Source organism: Vulpes vulpes, chromosome 7 (assembly GCF_048418805.1).
Source record: "Vulpes vulpes isolate BD-2025 chromosome 7, VulVul3, whole genome shotgun sequence".
NCBI lineage: Eukaryota > Metazoa > Chordata > Mammalia > Carnivora > Canidae > Vulpes > Vulpes vulpes.
Window position 1 is genome coordinate 95271143 of NC_132786.1, and position 20316 is coordinate 95291458.

General features: G+C 34.9%; 1 protein-coding gene across 2 annotated transcripts in view; it reads right to left on the reverse strand.

The window, feature by feature from the left end:
• Nucleotides 1-20316, reverse strand: part of AGMO (alkylglycerol monooxygenase) — a 334206-nt gene that overhangs the window by 302823 nt on the left and 11067 nt on the right. For both annotated transcript variants that reach the window (XM_072764450.1, XM_072764451.1), the window contains exon 3: nt 17475-17626. In XM_072764450.1, the coding sequence (XP_072620551.1) occupies nt 17475-17626 (152 nt within the window). The remainder of the gene's footprint in view (nt 1-17474; nt 17627-20316) is intronic.

Below are 20316 nucleotides of genomic sequence, written 5' to 3' on the forward strand. Positions count from 1 at the left end.
TGAGTTTTAGAAAGATTAAGTGTATTGGAAACTAGGAAGCATTGACTAAATGTGTCCTTTTTTTCCCCACTAAACATCGCTTCTTCCTCCGGCCAATGAACCTGCACTCATGAAATCATGAGGTGAGAACATTACTGTTTTCTCAGTCAGCTAGTTTATTTATTAGTGGGATGAACTGTGTCCCCCCCAAAAAAATATTATATGTTGAATTCCTAACCCCCAGTACCTCAGAATGTGACTATTTTTGAAGACAGGGCTTTAAAAAGGTAATTAAATTCAAAGAAGATGATCAGGGTGGGTCCTACTCTAGTATGACTGATACCCTTATAAAGGAGATTAGGAGAGAGACACATACAAACGGAAGATGATATAGAAACACAGCAAACCAGAGGCACCTGGGTGGCTCAGTCAAGCAACTCACTATTGATTTCAGCTCAGGTCATGAGATCAACCCCCATGTTAGGCTCCACACTCAACAGGGAGTCTACTTGAGATTCTCTCTTTCCCTCTGGCCCTTCCAACCACCCCCCACCTCTATCTCTAAAATGAATGAATGAATGAATGAATGAATGAATGAATGAATGAATAAATTAATAAATAAATCTTTAAACACACACCCACAAAAGGACCACAAGATCGTCATCTATCACCCAAGAAGAGAGGCCTCAGAAGAAACCAACCTTGGTGACCTCTTGATCTCAGATTTTTCTAGCCTTTAGAATTGTGAGGAAATTTTCGGTTGTTTTTCCTTACTACTTGAAGCAAAAAATCCCCCAAGACATTAAACCAAGAAAATCAATCTGAGTCCAAATGTCCTAAAAGGGAAAAGATTACTGGTCTTTTCTAAAATTGGGACAAAGACAGTAGGCCAAGGTGTTAAGGATAACCATGTCCATAGAGTCAGCCATGAGTCTTGCTTTACTTAATCTTATTCTCCTGATTCTACAATACTTTCTTTGCTCCAAACTATAAATGTATGAGAGAATCTCATTTCTTTCACAACCCACATCCTTAGTCAGACTAAAGTTGGATTGAAAACAGGCACTAAAATTTACTAGCTTTGTGGCATATTACTTAACTATTTGACCCCTTTTTATTTCTATAAACAGAGGGAATAAAACTGGTAAATCAATCCCCAGCCCCATGTCCCAGTCTACTCAATCCACAAATCTTCCTTCTAAATAAATGACAGTATTCACTCATTTTCTCAGGCCAAGTTTTTGGAGCATTTATGAATTTCCTCTTTCCTACACAACTCACATAAAAAATGTCAGCAAATCCTACTGGCATTACCTTCAAAATATATCCAGAATCTAACCAATTCCCATCACCTCTGTTGATACTTCCATAATCTAAGATAGAGCCTTTCAAATTGTAGTATGCAATGCAAAAACCCCAAAGGTTATTCAGTACAAAGGTAGTTTTAAGGGATAAATTCTCAGATTGTCAAATTCCCTATATACATGATCTTAATAACACTTAACTGAATATAAATCTGTATACATAATATATATTTTCTAACCCTACAAAAAATAAGCTAATCCCAAAAAAATGGAAACAGAAAAAACCCAAGGCATAGCCATATATTTTTTTAAATTTATTTTTACTTTTATTTATATATTTATTCCAGTAGAGTTAATATAGAGTGTCACATTCATTTTAGGTGTATATTATAGTGATTCAACAAAACTATACTCAGTGCTCACCAGGATAAGGTACTCTTAATCCCCTTGACCTGTTTCACCAATCTCCCCATCCATCTTGCCTCTGGTAATCATCTGTTTGTTCTTTTTATTTAAAAGTCTGTTTTTTGTTTTGTTTCGTAAAATCAATATATCAGTAAAATCATGTGTTATTTGCCTTTCTCTCTCTGACTTATTTCACATAGCATTATGCCATCAGATCTACTTTTGCTATTGCCAATGGCAAGATTTTATTCTTTTTTATGATTGAGTAGTATTCCATTGTGTGTGTGTTTATTCCACATTTTCTTTATTCATCTATCATGGACACTTATTGCTTCCATAATTTGGCTATTGTAAATAATAATACAATAAACATAGGGGTGCATTTATCTTTTTGAATTAGTGTTTTCATATTCTTTGGGTAAATGGTAGTGGAATTACTGGATTATATGGTAATTCTATTTTTAATTTTTGAGGAACCTCCACACTACTTTCCATGTGGTTGCACCAGTTTGCATTCCCACCATCAGTATACTAGGATTCCTTTTTCACCACATTCTCATGAATGCTTGTTGGTGGTGTTTTTTTTTAGCTGACAGGTAGGTATAAGGTAATATCTCACTGTAGTTTTGATTTGCATTTCCTGATGATGAGGGATGTTGAGCATTTTTTCATGTGTCTGTTGGCCATCTGTGTGTCTCCTTTGGGCAAAATGTCTGCTTATGCCTTCTGCTCTTCTTTCAATTAGATTATTTGTTGTTTTTATGAGGTTGTTTTGTTTTTTTGTTTTTTGTTTGTTTGGTGTTGAGCTATGAAGTTTTTTATGTAATTTGGATACTAACCCTTTATTGGATATGTCATTTGCAAATATCTTCTCCCATTTAGCAGATTGTCTTTTAGCTTTGTTTTTTGTTTCCTTTGCTGTGAGGAAAGTTTTTTTTTATTTTAATATAGTCTCATTAGTTTATTTTTGCTTTTGTTTCCCTTTCCTGACAAGACATAACTAGAAAGATGATGCTATGCCAGTGTCAGAGAAATTTACCTCCTGTGCTCTCTTCTAGGCTTTTTATGGTTTCAGGTCTCACATTTAGATCTTTAATCTACTTTGAATTTATCTTTGTGTACTGTGTATTGTGTAAGAAAGGGGTCCAGTTTCATTCTTTTGTATATAGCTGTCCAGTTTTCCCAACACCATTTGTTAAAGAGCTTGTCTTCTTTGCACTGCACATTCTTGCCTCCTTTGTAGAAGATGAATTGACCATATAATCATGGGCTTAGTTCTGGGCTCTCTATTCTGTACCCCATGATCTTATGTCTATTTTTCTACCAGTACCATGTTATTTGAATTACTAAAACTCTGATATTATCTTGATATTTGGGATTGTGATATCTCCAGTTTTCTTCTTTTTCAAGATTGTTTTGGCTATTTGTGTTGTATGGCTCCATACAAGTTTTTGGATTATTTGTTCTAGTTATGTGAAAAAATGCTATTGGTATTTTGATAGAGATCACATTAAATCTGTAGACTGCTTTGGGTGGTATAAACATTTAAACAATGTTGGTTCTTTCAATCCATGAGCATAGAATATCTTTCCATTTATTTACATCATCTTCAGTTTCTTTGATCAATGTTTTATAATTTTCAGAATTCAGATCTTTCATGTCCTTGGTTAAGTCTACTTCTTGGTTTTTAATTATTTTTGGTGATATTGATTTTACAATTAATTGTAAATGGGATTGTTTTCTTAATTTCTCTTTCTCCTATTTCATTATTAATCTATAGAAATGCAATGGATTTCTGTATATTGATTTTGTATTCTGTGACCTTACTGAGTTCATCTATTAGTTCTAGTAGTTCTTTGGTAGAGTCTTTAGGGTTTTCTATATATACTATTCATGTCATCTGCAAATAGTGAAAGGTTTGCCTCTTCCATACCAATTTGGATGCCTTTTATTTCTTCTTGTCTGATGGCTGTGGTAATACTGCTAGTACTATATTGAATAAAATTGGTGAGATTGGACATCCTTATCTTGTTCCTGACCTTAGGGGGAAATATCTCAGCTTTTCTTCATTAAGTATGATGTTAGCTATGTATTTTTCATAAATGGTCTCTATTCTGCTGAGCTATGTTCCCTCTAAACCTACTTTACTGGGTGCTTTTATCATGAATGTATGCTGTTCTTTGTCACGTGCTTTTTCTGCATCTACTGAAATGATCATATGGTTTTTATCCTTTCTCTACTTGATGTAATGCATCATGTTTTGATTGATTTGTGAATGTTGAACTACCCATGCATCCCAGGAATAAATTCCACTTGATTGTGGTGAATGATTCTTTTTAATATACTGTTGGATTTGGATTGCTAATATTTTGTTGAGGATTTTTGCATCTGTGTTCATCAGAGATATTGGCCTGTAGTTCTCTTTTTTGTAGTGTCTTTATCTGGTTTTGATATCAAGGTAATATTGGCCTCACAGAATGAATTTGGAAGCTTTCCTCTTGTTCTACTTTTTGGAATAGTTTCAGAAGGATAGGTATTAATTTTTCTTTATATGTTTGAAATAATTCACCTGGGAAGCTATCTGGTCATGGATCTTTGTTTGTTGGGAGTTTTTTTTTTTTTTAAGATTTTATTTATTTATTTATTTATTTATTTATTTATTTATTTATTCATGAGAGACAGAGAAAGACATAGAGAGAGAGAGGCAGAGACATAGGCAGAAAGAGAAGCAGACTCAATCTCAGGACCTCAGAATCACAACCTGAGCCAAAGACGGACACTCAACCACTGAGCCACCCAGGTGCCCCTATTGGGAGTTTTTTGATTACTGATTCCATTTCAATGGAGGTAATCATTCTGTTCAAATTTTCTATTTCTTCCTTATTCAATTTTGGGAGATTATATGTTTCTAAGAATTTATTACTTATAGGTTGTCCAGCTTGTGGACATATAATTTTTCATCATATTTTCTTATAATCCTTTGTATTTCTGTGATGTTGGTTGTTATTGCTCCTCTTTCATTTCTGATTTTGTTTATTTAAGTGCTCTCTCCCTCTTTGTTATGTTATGTTTTGTTGTTTTTTTGCTAAATGTTTATTGACTTTGTGGATCTTTTCAAAGAATCAGCTCCTGGTTTCATTGATCTGTTCTCTTGTTTTGCTTTGTCTTTAATTTCTATTTTATTTCCTTCCTTCTACTGGTTTTGGGTTTTGTTTGCTCTTTTTCTAGCTCCTTTAGGTGTAAGGTTAGATTGTTTATCTGACAATTTTCTTGCTTCTTGAGGTAGGCCCATATTGCTATAAACTCTCTTAGAACAACTTCTGCTGCGTGAAAAACATTTTGGATCATTGTATTTTCATTTTTAATTGTCTCCATGTATTTTTTTATATCCTCTTTGATTTCTTGGTTGATCCATTCATTATTTAGTACCATGTTATTGAACCTCATGCATTTGTGTTTCTTCCAGATTTTTTCTTGTGGTTGATTTCTAGTTTCATAACATTGTGGTTGGAAAAGATGCCTGGTATGACTTCAGTTTTTTTTTTAACTTGTTGAGCCTAATATGTGATCTATTCTGGAGAATATTCCAAGCGTGCTTGAAAAGAACGTGTATTCTGCTATTTTAGGATGGAATGCTCTATGTCTGTTAGATCCATCTGGCCCAATGTGTCATTCAAAGATATTGTTTCCTTGTTGATTTTCTGTTTGGATAACCTACCCATTGATATAAGTGGGGTTTTAAAGTCCCCTGCTATTATCATATTACTATTGATTACTTCCTTTATGTTTGTTATTAGATGCTTTATGTATTTAGGTGCTCCTATGTTGGGAGCATAAATGTTTACAATTGCTATGCTTTCTTGCTGGATTGTTTCTTTTATGATTATGTGAGTATACTTTTTTGTCTCTTGTTATGTCTTTGTTTTAAAGTCAACATTGTCCAATATAAGTATTGCTACCCTGGCTTTCTTTCCACTTCATTTGAATGATATTAAAGAAGCATGCATGCGTGGCATGTGCTGTTAGGTAGCTAGGTGGAGAGTGTTGCCCTGTGCAGTTCCTACAGGTGTCCATGTATCTGGGCTGAGGTGAGGGACAGAAATGGCACCCACTAAGTCTTTTGTTCTTGGAGAAATCTTCAAAAGATCCCTGCCCCTTCAGCACATGCTCTGAAATTAGTAAATAAATCTTCTCATATACTCCGGGTATTGCTCAACTGCTGCTTTTATGCTGTTCTCAGTGGGGCTGTTGGTTGTGCTGGCTAAAGATGGAGACTCGGTTTCCTATTGCCCTCAAGCTCTCCCAGAGCCAAGCTCCTGATTTTAAGTTCCAGCTCTTAAGCCCCAATGATTGTAAGAACTTGCAAAATCAGGCCTCTTTAGTTTTCTAACACAAATGTTATGGGGATTCATCTTCAGTGTCTGGGGTGCGTAGTGCAGTGGTCTGCTCCTCTCTCTTTTCCACACCCCTCATGTGCCTCCTTCTTGCAAATAGTCCTGTGGCCCCTTTGGCTCCCCTTCTTCTCTACATTTAGTTGTGGAGAGTCTGCTCTGCCAGTCTTTGGCTTGTTTTCCTGTTATTTACACCGATGTGGGTGTAGTTCTATCTGTGGGATGAGGTGAGCAGAGGATCCTTCTGCTCCACCATCTTCCCTGGCGATTGCCACATATTATTCTATAGCGCACTACTCTGGAGTGTGAAAAATGCTGAGGCACCAAACAAAAGGTATAATTAAATTTGGGAAGATATCTATAAGGATTAATGAAGGAACTTCAAAATAATAGATTTATGTTTCAAGTAGTTAATATATTTCTAAAAATAACAAAGAATCAGTCCATTGCATTGGAAATAGAATTCAAGGCTTCATTTTTTAGAGTAGCTGTAAGTTCACAGCAAAAATTAAGAGGAAGGTACAGAGATGTCCTATGTACCCTCTGCCCTCATACATCAATACCCTTCCCCTTATCAATTTCCCTCACCAGAATGATTCATTTGGTGCAACTGAGGAACCTATATTGACAAATTCTTCCAAATTTCATAACTTACAATAGGGCTCAATATTGGTGATAAGAATGTATAAATCTGGGTAAATGTATAATGATATAAATCCTTCATTGTGATATCATACAGAGTATTTTACTAAAACTTCTGTGTCCCACCTACCCACCTCACTATTCCCCCTGAATTCTGGTAACCACTGAGCTATTCACTGTCTTCATAGTTTTGACTATTTCAGATTGTCTATATCGTATGTAGACTTTTTGTATTGGACTCTTTCACTTAGTAATATGTATTTGTTTCCTCCATGTCTTTTATGGCTTGATAGCTCTTTTATGTCCAGTGCTGAATAATATTCCATCATCTAGATGCAGCACAGCTTATGTATCCTTTCAACTACTGAATAACATTTTGATTGCTTCTAGGCTTTGGCACATTTGAATAATGTTGCTATAAACATCTATGTATAAGTTTTTCTGTGAACATGATTTTTCACATCCTTTATGTAAATACCAAGGACTCCAACTGCTGGATCATTTAGGTAGAGTATGTTTAGTTTTCTAAGAAACTGACAAATTATATTCCAAAATGGCTATACCATTTTGCATTCCATCAGCAATCATGAGAATCTCTGTTGTTCCACAACCTGGCCAGTATGTGGTGTTATGAATGTTCTAGATTTGGGACATTCTAACAGTGTGTAGTGCCATCTCACTATTCAGTAATTTGCATTTCCCTGATTACATGATGTGCAACATCTTTTCTTTTTTTCTCTTTCTTTTTTTTTTTTTTTTTTTTTTAGATTTTATTTATTTATTCATGAGAGACACAGAGAGAGAGAGGCAGAGACACAGGCAGAGGGAGAAGCAGGCTCCATTCAGGGAGCCTGACATAGGACTTCATCCCCGGACTCCAGGATCATGCTCTGGGCTGAAGGCAGGCACTAAACTACTGAGCCACCCAGGCGATCCATAGCATCTTTTCATATGCTTATTTGACATCTGTACATATTCTTCGGTGAGGTGTCTGTAAAGGTGAAGGGTCCATTTTTCACTTTGGTCATTGTTCTCTTATGGTTGACTTTTAAGAGTTCTTTGTGTATTTTGGATAATAGTCCCACATCAAATGTGTCTTTTGCCAATGTTTTCTTCCAGCCTGGCTTTTCTTCTCACTCTCTTGACATTGTCTTTCACAGAACAGAAGTTTTTAATTTTAATAAAGTGCAGCTTGCCAAATCTTTCATAGATAAAGCCTTTGTATCATATAAAAAAATCCTTGACATATCCAAGGTCATCCAGGTTTTCTCCTAATTATCTTCTAGGAGATACCATCTAGTAATTTTAGAGTTTTGCACTTTACATTTAGGTCTACGATATATTTGGAAAGAATTTTTGTGAATTCAGAGTCTGTGTCTAGATTCAATTTTTTGCATGTGGATGTCCAATTGTTCTGGCACTATGTATTGAAAAGACTGTCCTGACTCCACTGTATTCCCTTTGCTCCTTTGGCAGACATCAGCTGACTATATTTATGCGAGTCTATTTTTACACTCTGTATTTTGTTCCAGTGATCTATCCATCTATTCTTTCACCAATACCACACTGTCTTGGTTACTGTAGCATTGTAGTAAGTCTTTAAGTAGTGTCAGACCTCAACTTTTTATTTTCCTTCAATATTATTAATTAATATTATTTTTTGGATACTAATATAAATGGGTGTTTGTTTTTAGAGAAAGAGCACAGTTGGAGGGGAGGGGCAGAAGGAGAGAGAGAGAGAGAGAGAGAGAGAGAGAGAGGGAATATTAAGCAGGCTCCACACCCAGTGCAGAGCCTGACATGGGGCTCCAACTCAAAACCATAAAATCATGATCTGAGCTGAAATTAAGAGTTGGACACTTAGCTGAGCCACCCATGTGCCCTAATGGTATTATGTTTTTAATTTCAAATTCCAATTATGCATTGCCATTATAAAAAAATCTATTGACTCTTTTATATTAACCTTACATCCTGCAACCTTATTATAATTGCTTATTAGTTCCAGGATTTGTATTGTTATAGTCTTCTTATTGTTTGTTTTTAAAGATTTTATTTATTTATTCATGAGAAACACACATAGAGAAGCAGAGACATAGGCAGAGGGAGAAGCAGGCTCCTCGCAGGGAGCCCCAACAGGGGACCCAATCACAGGACTGGGATCATGCCCTGAGCCAAAGGCAGATGCCCAACCACCAAGCCACCGAGGTGCCCCATGTTATTGTTGATTCTTTTGGATTTTCTACATATACCATCAAGCCATCTGCAAACAAAGACAATTTCATTTCTTCCTTCTCAATTGCATACCTTGTATTTCCATTTCCAGTTATAGCATTAGCTAGGATGAAACAGAATTTTTCTAAATTAAATAAATAATACTAAAATAGAGTAAGAAACTTAATGGTGAATTGATATAGAAAGTTTCAAATTCATTGAAATAGAACAATAATTTTAAATGATAAATCCAGGGTGCCTGGGTAGCTCAGTCAGTTAAGTGTCTGCCTTCGCTCAGGTCATGATCTCAGGGTCCTGGAATCAAGCCCCACATGGGGCTCCTTGCTCAGAGGGGAGTCTGCTTCTCCCTCTCCTTTTGCTCCTCCCTTCTGCTGATGTGTTCTCTCTCTCTCTAATATAAATAAATAAAACCTTTTAAAAAATAATAAAAGGCAAATCTTATTGTGACTTCTCAGTTCACACTGAGTAAAATCCATGTCTTTATAATAGTTTATGAGTTCTTGCATGATCTGCCTTAACTGCCTCACATTTGTGATGCCCTTCATTTCTTGCAGCTTTAATCCTCTACCATGTAGCTCCAGCCACAATGATCTCCTTCCATTTACTCAAAAGGGCCATGATTTCTCTGCCTCAGAGCCTTTGCACTTGCTATCGTATCTGCCTGGTACTCTCCCCAGAATCACATGAATTATATTATTTTTTTTAAGATTTTATTTATTTATTCATGAGAGACACAGAGAGAGAGAGAAGCAGAGACACAGGCAGAGGGAGAAGCAGGCTCCACACAGGGAGTCTGATGCGGGACTCGGTCCCGGGACTCCAGGATCGTGCCCTGGGCCAAAGGCAGGCGCTAAACCGCTGAGCCACCCAGGGATCCCACATGAATTATATTCTTAAAGAGCTTTAAGTCTGTGCTTAAAAGTCACTCTATCAGACAAATATTATGGATCATTCTATATAAAATTTTAATACTCAAACCTATATGACACTTTCTATTTCTTCTAACCTGCCTTATTAGTTTTACTGCACATATCACATCCTGACATTATATTAGTAACCTACATAAGACTGTTTTGGCTTTTTTTTAGTATCACATATGCCAATGAAAGTGAAAGCATGAAGAAGGTTTTTGATGAGTATTTATTAAATTAATAAATAAATGTTACTCCTCTCCTAAAAATCTTCCTGCCTTTATACTACATCTATGATAAATAGGCAGCAAGGTAAAGTGGGGAGAGTAGTTGAGAATTGACTTACCTTTTAATATTGCCAGTCTACAGGATCCTATATGACCGGAATCCTGACTAACTTCCTCAGTCTCTTTCCTCCAGTTCCCCAGTACAGTTTCTTGATATTTCTCAAATTTGTCCAGCACATTCTCTCCTTGGGTACTTTGAACTAGCAGATTCCTCTGTGTAGAAAGCTCTTTCCTCAGACATTCCTAGGATGCATTCTTTACCCCATTAAAGTTTCTACTAAAATGCCACCTATTACCTCTATGAGTTCCAATAGAGGACTTACTAGACTCCTGTATCCTTCTCCCTCTATCCCAACAGCACTCCTCACTACCTGGCATAATATTACATATGTTTTATATCTGGATTTCCTTTTCTATTAGAATGCACATTTCACAAAGACAGTGGCATTTATGTTTTCACTATTCGAATTAGAATTCCTAGTATAGTATTTTCTCACTTAATATCTGATGAACAACTGAATGCCTAGTTCATATGATTGTTCTGGGAAGTAAATAATATAACATGTTGTATTATTAACATAAAGCACCTAGTCTAGCACCTAGCAATGTAATAAACATTAATTCAATAATAATAATGCGTAAACAGTATTTACAATGTACAAGTCACTTTCCTACCTTTAGATCATTTAAATATTTATAAAAACCCTATCAAGTATACAGTATTATCCTCACTTAATAAATGAAGAAATCAAGACAGATTAACCTGTTCCAAATCTCAGTAAGTGGCAACACTGGGAACTGAATTAAGATAACCTACTCCACCGGCAGCCCAGGTGGCTCAACGGTTTAGTGCCACTTTCAGCCCAGGGCGTGATCCTGGAGACCTGGGATGGAGTCCCATGTCAGGCTCCCTGCGTGGAGCCTGCCTGTGTCTCTGCCTGTATCTCTCTCTCTCTCTCTGTTTCTCATGAATAAATAAATAAAATATTTTTTAAGAAAATATAACCTACTCCAGAATCTATGCTTTTTAAACATTCTCCAATGGCTTTTAATAATAGTTGACTTTTAATTATTAGCATTGCTTTTAATACTATTACTATCATCACCTGCATTTTAAACAGAACACCATTTGTTTTTTATGTACACTTCTTTGAGAAAAATGATCAATATATTCAGAAATGTGGAAATATAAGAATTTAGTGGCAATTTTGTTTCCCCTGTCAGTTTCAGAGTTCATGCTATAATTATCTTTGTACTTCCCTTATTATTTTTATAACTAATTATTAACATTTGTCATCCATAGTAGAATGAACAATCAGTGGCCAGATTTGTCATTAACAAAGCTATCTCTGGTGCCTAGTATAGGGTTAGTATACAATAGGTGATCATTAATTATTTACTGAAAAAATTAAAGCATGAATAAAAAGTTTATAACTGTAAAAAAAGTTTAGTCGATAGTATTTCAGGAATATTCACTTATTTTCTTAGTAATTCACATAGCAGTTTTTCTCATTGTGCTATTTTAACATGGTAACATTAAATTCAGTCACAGTTAAAATTGTTTATTAAATGAAAGAGGATAGAATTCTACCTAATTTTGCTTTTCACCATCTAGCATGGCTGTGCTCAAACTTTATGTTTGCTAATGTGTCATATACATCCAATAAGACTTTTCTAAATTTTTCTTTTGAACAAAATTACTTGGGATAAATGTGCTTTTCCCAGGTCATATTTAATTATCATTTCAATACAATCCTTTTTTTTTTTTTTTTAAGTTTTATTTATGATAGTCACAGAGAGAGAGAGAGAGAGAGAGAGAGAGAGAGGAAGAGACACAGGCAGAGGGAGAAGCAGGCTCCATGCACCGGGAGCCCGACGTGGGATTCGATCCCGGGTCTCCAGGATCGCGCCCTGGGCCAAAGGCAGGCGCCAAACCGCTGCGCCACCCAGGGATCCCATTTCAATACAATCCTGAAGGTCACCCTGACTTAAGGTCAAACTTCCTCTGCCCATTTTAAATACCTATAAATCTTTACATAAGCCTCCATCTTGCTTTCTTCATGTTGGTGTATTCATTCATTCATTTTTACTTTGTTGATGCACTCTTAAAGCATTTTTCATTTAAACTTCACAAAATTGAGAGATAAATAAAACCAATAAAATCTATCTCAAAGAAGTTAACCCCAAGGTTATATGTGTGATAAATAACTGCACATACAGTTATATGACTATATTTCTGGAAACAAATTTCAGTGCTCTTTTTGCTGAGAGACAAATGGACTAAGTTCTAGCACTAAAGGAAAAAAAAAATCAGGCACATTCTCTGTCTTAAGCAGAGTCACAGCTGACCAAGAGTTAATCTTTACTCCTTCTTTGTCTTTCAATTTCATTTTGATTACTCATTTCACAGTTTTTTTAATCCCTGGAAAATATTACCGTAGCCATTCTCAAATACTCCCAACTATTCCTGGAAATATTTCCAACTTTAGTATCAATGTTCAAATACAGGCTGTTGGAGATTCCCGAAACTCTTATTCTTTATTATCAGGTATAAGACTTGCCTGTTTGATGTCTCAATGCAGACATATTTTCAACACCTGGATGATGGCCTAAATCTTTGTTTCAAATGTGCTTTTCATATATCACCTACATTTGGAATCTAACTACATCAAAGGAAATTCAAACCGTGGTTTTAAGGGTGACCACAACTGCCAGTGATAAAAATAAGCTATTTCTAAGAGGGGGGCTCCTTCAAATGAGTCTTTCTGTGGGGAAATAATGTTAATCCTTCAGCGCATATAAATTTTAAGTTCTCCTCTTAACAAATGTTTAGCATCAGACATAGGACTGATTCTTTCATTAAAATGAACTCAGAGGAAAATGGTTGATATAGAAAGTAATGGTGAGAAACTGGAGGTCTTAAGTAAATTGATAGGAATTCCAAGGCTACCCTTATGGATATTCTGAATGATGATGACTCAAGGACTGACAAAGTAAAAAATCATGGGAAGAGGTGAGAGGAAGTACTATAATTTAGGCCAATGCACACTGGGTGTCACTCTCAGTGATCCAATATGGATAAAATCACACTGTATTTTTAAAATAAAGAGTGAAATATACAGCAAAAAGCTACAAAAATTAGGCATATTCTTGTATTTTTTTTAAAAATAAACACAAAGATAGCTGAATTTAAGTCACCTTTTCTTCAATAGAGACCACAGTTCTATCAGAAAATAAAATTAATTTTAATCAATACATCTGCTTATTTTCTTTATTTAAACAATGCTGGAAGTGAAGATGGTCTAAATTCAACCCCTGTTAAAAGTCAGAAAGGAAGAGGAAAAAATGAAGTTTAATAAGTCATCTACAGATGCCCACTTAATCACAACAAAATTATAGGAATGAATATAAGTAATTAAACAAAAATTATGATCACTTACCTTATTTAGATACAGAAAGAGATAAATAGAAACTGAACTATACAGTTTACTTATTGAGTAAAAGAATGAGAGTTTGAGGGGATTTTATAGATTCTTATTATAACAATTTTATGGATGAACATCTTTATTTCAGAAATGAACTAAATCTTATTATAGCCCAAATGTGTAATCAATGCCTCAGAATGAGATATTAAAGATATAGTCAGGGTGAACTTCAATATACGATTCTATAGAATATGTGGGAAGACTGGCTTTATAAGTCAGGGTCCTATCAGGAGACAAAAAACCACACCAGTGATTTGAAAAGTTAATGTAAAGAATTATTAACTGATAAAAAAAGGAGTTAAAAGATGTAAACAGGAGGTAGTTCAGTGGCATAGAAGTAGCAACTATGAGCACAGTTACTGCCTATGGAGCTGAGAGGGAATGAACAAAGCCGGTATGTACAAATTTAGAAAATTCTCCACCCTTCTCTCTCCACCAAGTCTGAGTCAGACATCTTTGGAGAGATTGTGGCACCACAGGATTCTGGTGGTGATAGAGAGACTTGCTAGAATATACAGATCCCAGAGGGAGAATATTACAGGCAGTCCTCTGATGTGGTCCCCTGGAAGACAGAAGGTCCTACCAAAAGGTGTAGGCTACACTTAACCTATAGGGTTAACTGGCACCAATCTGCTAAGTGCCACGTGAAAAACAGCACTCTGGCCAATGGAACAAAACCCCTGCTGTTCTGATTCTGTAATATCCCTCCAATCTTTTTTTTTTTTTTTTTTTTAAATTAATTTTTATTGGTGTTCAATTGACCAACATACAGAAAAACACCCAGTGCTCATCCCGTCAAGTGTCCACCTCAGTGCCCGTCACCCATTCCCCTCCAACACCCGCCCTCCTCCCCCCTCCCTCCAATCTTTTAAATAGACAAAGCCTAACATCAAGTGAGCTTGCAAAGGAGAAATGTCTGTAGGGTCCACCTCTAGTAACTGTTTATGCTTAGAGTCACAAATAATTTCTTGGTTCTTATTTCTAAATTGGGCTACCTATTATATCATTCTGACTTCAAACTATTCACTAAGAAATCATATTGGTGGCATTATTTACTAACTAACTTAACTTTTTTTGAACTATGCATAGAGTTTATAAACTTTAAGTACAGATCTCAACATTTATTACAGATACATACATTCATGTAACCATAACCAAGATGAGATAAAGTCCATGACTAGCACTCTGGAAGGATCATCCTTGCTTCTAAATTGTAATCTTTTACATTTTAAGTGCTCCCTTAAAAATCTTTACTGGATTTTTTACATGTGTTTAGTATAACTAATAGGAAAGACAAAGAAAGATAATGCAACCTTTTGTATGGAGACTAAGCATGCCAGAAGCTGTTTTTAATTTAACACCTATTTAATTTTGTTATTCTACCCTTTCTTTCTAAAGATGTTAAGGTATTCTATAGAAATTATTGTGCTGTTCTTATTTTTCTGTAAGTTGATAATAATGAGCGATTAATTTCTCATTATTCCAGAGGAAAAGAGAATGAAATAAGTAAGAGTCTCAAATATCCCTCTGTTCTTTTGCATAAGAATAGAAATAGAATTCAAGTTTTTGAAAATAAACTTTTTTCCATACCCGTAATGTAAGAAAATTCTGTACGTGTGCAAAACAAACAAATAACACTAACAAAACAATAACAACAAAAACCCTAGTAGCAATTTGGGCTACTAAGAAATAATCTATATATAGGGAAAAACAAAAAGTGTCTATTATTTCTTTAAAACTCACAGCATTTAACATATCAACAAATGTGGAATGCATTTTTAATTTATAATTTTATTGCAAGTAGAGAAAAGAGGGCTTTTTTTCTTATTATATTTTAGGACAAACATTAGGATTTTAGAAGTCCTCAAACTTCTCAGTTAAATACATTTGGCTAATTAATTAGTATGTGCTCAGTAACCCAAGAGGCTCAAGAAATTTGATATTATAAGTTTTTCTTACTCCTGTGTACTTCTAGACTTCTAGAAGTCCATTTTAATATTTTACATTGTTATTACATACAATTTAAAAGTCAACTATCATATTGAAGGTTGACACATTCAACTACTAATTTATTTTTTTCCTATGAGCTTTCCATCATAAGTCAAAAGTCTTTGAACTTATGATTAGACTTCATAGACCGAAGGTGGTGAGTGTTTTTCCAGAAGGTTTTCAGATTTTTTTTAATGCCTGCCTCCATTGGATTTGGTTCAAAATTTTCTAATGGGAAGCATACTTCAAATAGCCTTGATTCTATTTATTTAATATATTATTTTACTTTATTGCTCTTCCCTGAGAGTACTTAACAATCAACATATTTTTTAAAGTTTTATATTTGGTAATATTTTGTTGGTTCTTTGTTTCCTGTTATAATGGGCTTTTAAAGATTAAGCGAATTTGCAGATTTCCCACACAAACACATCTGTCCAGGACAGTGTGATATTAGAAGGCTCCTGAAATTAAGTAATACAATGTAAATGCTTTCTGCGTTACCCATCTGCTGCATAGAAAATGAAGAGGCTTGCCAATGGGTTTATTTTAGGGAGAAAACGACTATTTTGAAATAAAATACAAAGTTTGCTACATGACCATATTTTATTCCTAGTCATGTTCAATTTGGGAGTATCCTCTTGCATTTATACACAAGGAAATGATGTCAGAGGCTGACCTGTTATTTTCCCAGACAAAGGTTATCACACACAAAATAAATAACTTTTTCTAGTTTATACATTCCCTTCAAATTGTTTTAATGAATTAACATTCTTTATAGTTTCATTATGTGTAATGTTTAAAGTACTTAACAAAAATAATTTTTGCATTTAAAATTTCACTGCCTTTAAGCATAGTATTTGTCACATTGCTTCTTCTTCCTCCATCCTCGCTTGGGAAGGATGTTTGATCACCATACTCCTACACACATTGCTCAGTTACTCATCCTGATCACGAGTCTCTTCTTGCCATCTCCCCTCTACTTTGTATTATTATTCCAGATTTCTTCCTCTTCCTTCCTTCCTCCCCACCCACTCAACCCAACCACCCACTGAAAAGTTCAGTTCTACTCTTTAGTAGGTTTTCAAAATTAGCACTTTCCCAATTTCCCTTCAGAAATGCTTTCGCATGCCTTCTTCTTCCTTAGAGACCACTTGCTCACCTTACCTTTACAATCATTCTCCAACCTCTACTTAGCCTTACAGAGGTTTAGACTGTTTCCTGTTCTTCCACTTTCCTTTTCATAACAAAACATTTCTTTGGAAAGTACAGCCAAGAATCCCAAAAAGCAAATTCAGTGAACCAGTGAGGTAAGAGGGCTTTGTATTAGATGAGAAATTTTGCAAAACTATGGTAATACTGAAATGTATTAAGGTTAGTGCCTAGATGATTGCATTTTCATTTGCAATATGGAATTCCTGCCAAGAAATTGAATCAAGCTTATGTATGACAGCTAGGATTCTATGCTGTTCCAGGGCTCTTCTGAATGACCACTGATAACTGTGATGTGAAGTCTCGTATTAAGTGCAAAAGTCCACAAACTCTACCAAGCATGTTGTAATAAGAAAAACGGAAGGCAGTATATTAAAAAGTAATGCTACAACCATCACTTTCTCACCTTTTTTACAAGTTATATACAAGAGGAGTGAAAAATGTATCTCCAATAATTTCTTTTTTTTCAAAAATGACCAGATTGTTTCCATTTAAACTTCAAACTAAACTTTTATCATTCATCTTTATACAAAATGCACGATGTTATTCATTTATTCATTCCTTCAGTATTTACTGAATACTTACTATAAGCAAAACAATTAAAAATACATTATCAATAAAACCTTGATTTGCAACTTACCATGGGCCATGCGATGGAACCAGTAGTAGCCGAAATCAACTCCTAAGAAAGTCAAATACCAAGTCCATGGAGAATCCCAAGGCAAATTGATGAGCCTGTAGTTCTCCCAGACATAAATGTAAGTGGTCAATTCAATGCTTCTAGAAAACAAGCTGGAAAAATAAAATTCACAAACAATGATTATACCACATTTTAAATATAAAATTATGCTAAAACATTTTAGGTAGCATTTAAAAATTAAGTTATTCATATATAAAAATAAAATTCTTTCTTCTCTTCTCACTGTTCTATCATACCTTTTAAACAGTTCAGTTTCCTTGGTATCAAAATATTTCACATGATGCTTCCTTTTTCCTCGTAGTTATCATGGATGTCAACTATTTACACTCTCAGTTTCATGGAGTGTAGGATGCCATTCTCCTTTTTTATTTTTTTTTATTTTTTTTCTCCTTTTTTAATGTCTCTTAAAATACTTCCATGGAACTCATACAAAATAAACATGAAAAAACTACAACTTATTTTCTGTGACTTTCATTTTCAAAACTACAACTTATTTTCTGTGACTTTCATTTCCAAATCTTAACAAAGAGCACAACAAGGGTGCTTTTTAAAGGAAGTGTAAGAGGTATAAAGTTTAAAGGGGACTGCAAAAATGCCTACTACTTTAAAATATGTTAATCTCATAAAGTTTGCCTTTCAATTAAAGTTGCTTCTGGCTACTATTTTCTTTATTTCTCTCTATTCCCTCCTCTCTTTTGCACACACACATGTACACATATTTTTCTGTTTTTAGATGTTATACTTAGGATCACAAATTGGATTCTTACAGCATTTCAATAATACTTGTAGTAATATAAACTACAACTCTCAAGATATAAGGGAATAATGTTTCCCTAGAAATAAAATAAAAAATCCTAATAATCACAATGAGGTATCACATTACACCAGTCAGAGGGAGAAGACAAGAAACAACAGGTGTTGGTGAGGATATGGAGAAAAGAGAAACTTCATGCATTGTTGGTGGGAATGTGAATTGGTGCAGCCACTGCAAAAAACAATATGCAGGTTCCTCAAGAAATTAAAAATAGAAATGCCATATGATCTAGTAAGTCCACTGCTGAGTGCTCACCAAAGAAAATGAAAACACTAATCTGAAAAAAAAATATATGTACCCCTTTGTTTATTGCAGCTTTACTTTCCATAGCCAAGATATGGAAACAACCCAAGCCTCCATCATAGATGAAAAAGGATAAACAAGATGTGGTAAATAGAGGCACCTGAGTTGCTCAGCTGGTTGAGCGTCTGCCTTTGGGTCCTGGAATTGAGCCCTGCATCAGGCTCCTGCTTAGTAGGGAGTCGGCTTCTCCCTCTGACACTCTTCCTACCCACCCCACTCCTTCTTTCTCTCTCATGTTCACGCTCTATCTCAAATAAATAAAATCTTTTTAAAAAAGTTTTTTAAACTCGTTAAAAAACACAATTGTTTTTAAAACCCAGATACCAGAATATGTCTTGCCACCTATGCTACCAAGTTCTATACATTATTATTTCAAGTAGTTTCAAAAAAAATACATCATATACTTCAATTTTATTAAGTGTAGCTTTTTCTCTTGAAATTATCTATGATCAAATTTAAATTTAGACTAAAGATAATCATTCCTTTATCACTTATATAAACTTGGTTGAATTGACTTTTTCTTTTATACTTATCATTAACATGTAAAATAAACTAATCATTTTATTTAATAAAGATTCATTTATAAGCTATTAACAAATGAGGAAATTGTTCAACATTCTAATTTTAAATAAAAGCTGAAAAAAGCTCAAACTAGTATATTTATTAAAATTCACCATTTAATAGTATTTCCCTCTGACAGTATCTGTGAATTAGCATGTAACTGAGTCTTTTGAAGATTATGAGCCTTTAATTTTAATCTACTTTTGATTTTATGATATGACTATAACTATGATTTAATAGTATTAAAATTGTCTTGTATTTTGAGGGCTTCATGTTATTAATCTGTAACATAAAACACTAGGTTATGCCATAATAGCATTAATACAAATAATGACTAGAAATGTCAAATACCTACATTTTTGAAAAGGACTACACATTATCAGATCTCAAAACCCAATTTTCAATTTGATATTATTGTTGGTTCCTAAAGTGGCCCCTCTATGTGGAAAGCAAGGAAAAACCAAAGAAAGAGGCAAACCACTCCAGAATGGTGGGTAGTAGTTTTAATAAGGAAAAAAAAACTTACACAGAAGACTTGTCTTGGGCAGCCTCAAGATAAATAGATCTTTACTTGCCTGCTAGTCACATATTCAGTCCAGATGGTCTCAACACCTTACTCTCTTAAGGTTTCATCCTTAAAACTAGTATGGGAATAGTTGCAGAATATACATTCCAAGGACGGGGTAAAGGAAAGGAGACTGATTGCCCAAGTCCAGTTTGAGGGTCATGCAGTGGACACATTCTCCCAATGACCTTCTCCAACAATTATATGGCTAGAAAGAGCAGTTTTGTCTCTGAGTGTGAGTTCTTGACCAAAGGAAACTGTTTATGCAGAACCCCTGTCATGACCCAGGCCATGCTCTAGATATTTCAGAATCCCTATCAAAATGCCTCTGACTCTGCTTGTAGGAACTGCATGGGCTTCTTTTCTCGTCTGGTCCTCCAGAGAGCCAACCTATGCAGGTGTGTAAACTACTAGACATGACAAGGTAATCCCCAGTGACTGTTTTTAGATATGCAGACAAGAACTAGGACAAGCATTCTGGGATAGTCACATACAAGTGTTTGGGGTCCATCACGAGATAGAACTGCCCATGAGCCAGG